The 1,062-nt window shown below is 70.6% G+C and overlaps 1 protein-coding gene across 2 annotated transcripts in view; it reads right to left on the bottom strand.

Annotated features, from left to right (window-relative positions):
- LMF1 (lipase maturation factor 1) overlaps positions 1–578 on the bottom strand; it is a 99,407-nt gene extending 98,829 nt beyond the window's left edge. For both annotated transcript variants that reach the window (XM_044915046.1, XM_021698067.1), the window contains exon 1: positions 380–578. In XM_044915046.1, the coding sequence (XP_044770981.1) occupies positions 380–578 (199 nt within the window). The remainder of the gene's footprint in view (positions 1–379) is intronic.
- Between the last annotated feature and the right edge of the window lie 484 nt (positions 579–1,062).

The raw sequence follows: 1,062 nt of genomic DNA on the forward strand, positions 1-1,062 counted from the left end.
GTGAGAAGCGTTCTGTGGGGAGGGACGTCCTTGGGAGAGCATCGCGGGGTGGGGGAGCGGGACGCCCCACGGGGAGGCGGGTCCCGGGGTGAGGGGCGCCCTGGAGGGGAGAGGCAAGTCCCGGGTGGGAGGGGCGTCGGAGGGGAGGGCCCTGGAGGGAAGGGACGCCCCAGGGGGAGGTGCGCCCTGAGGGGAGGGGCACGTCCCGGGGGAGGGGTTGGGGAGCGTCCCGGGGGAAGGGGAGACGGGGGTGGGGGGGGGGGGGAAAAGAGACGGGGGCGGGGGGGCGGGGGCTGTCCCGGGGTGGGGGACGGTCTGAGGGACGAGGGCGCGTGCTAAGGGGCAACAGTGACGGGAGCCCCGGCCCCCGCGGACTCACAGTAAATGAAAGCGAGGGCCCTCAGGAGCACGATCCTGGTCAGCCAGAAAGTGCCCGCTCGGAGACGGGCCGAATAGCCCGTGGGGTCGCACCCCGGCCCAGGCCCCGGTGGAGACCCAGGCTCGGCGCCCGCATTCCCGACCTTCCGCCTCCTCAGTGACTCCTCGGGCGCCGCCATCGCGGGGCCACCAGTGCGCATGCGCATGTAGCGCCACGCGCTCGGGCGCCCCGCCCAGAACGAGAGGCCGCTCCCGCCCGGGCTGGCCACGCCCATGGGCGGGGAGCGCGCTCCAGGTCCGGGCGCGCGCGCGCCCTCCGCAGGCCGCGGGGCGTGCTGCAGCAGTGAGGGCAGGGGTACCTGGAAGGACCCGCGTGTACTCCACCTGGGAAGGGGCCGACCATGTGCTCATTCGCTCGTTCTTTCTTTTTTTTAAGATTTTATTTATTTGACAGAGAACACAGGCAGGGGGAGTGGGAGAGGGAGAAGCAGACTCCCCACTGTGCAGGGAGCTCGATGCCGGACTCGATTCCAGGACCCCGGGATCTTGACCCCAGCCGCAGACAGCCGCCCAACTGACTGAGCCACCCAGGCGTCCCTCATTCGCTCTTTCATCAGCCAATGTTGCAGCAGCTCCTGGTGCACTTGCCCACCTGGGCAGCTGCCCTCCTGGCCCCTCTAGGGC

Source organism: Neomonachus schauinslandi, chromosome 5 (assembly GCF_002201575.2).
Source record: "Neomonachus schauinslandi chromosome 5, ASM220157v2, whole genome shotgun sequence".
Taxonomy (NCBI): Eukaryota; Metazoa; Chordata; class Mammalia; order Carnivora; family Phocidae; genus Neomonachus; species Neomonachus schauinslandi.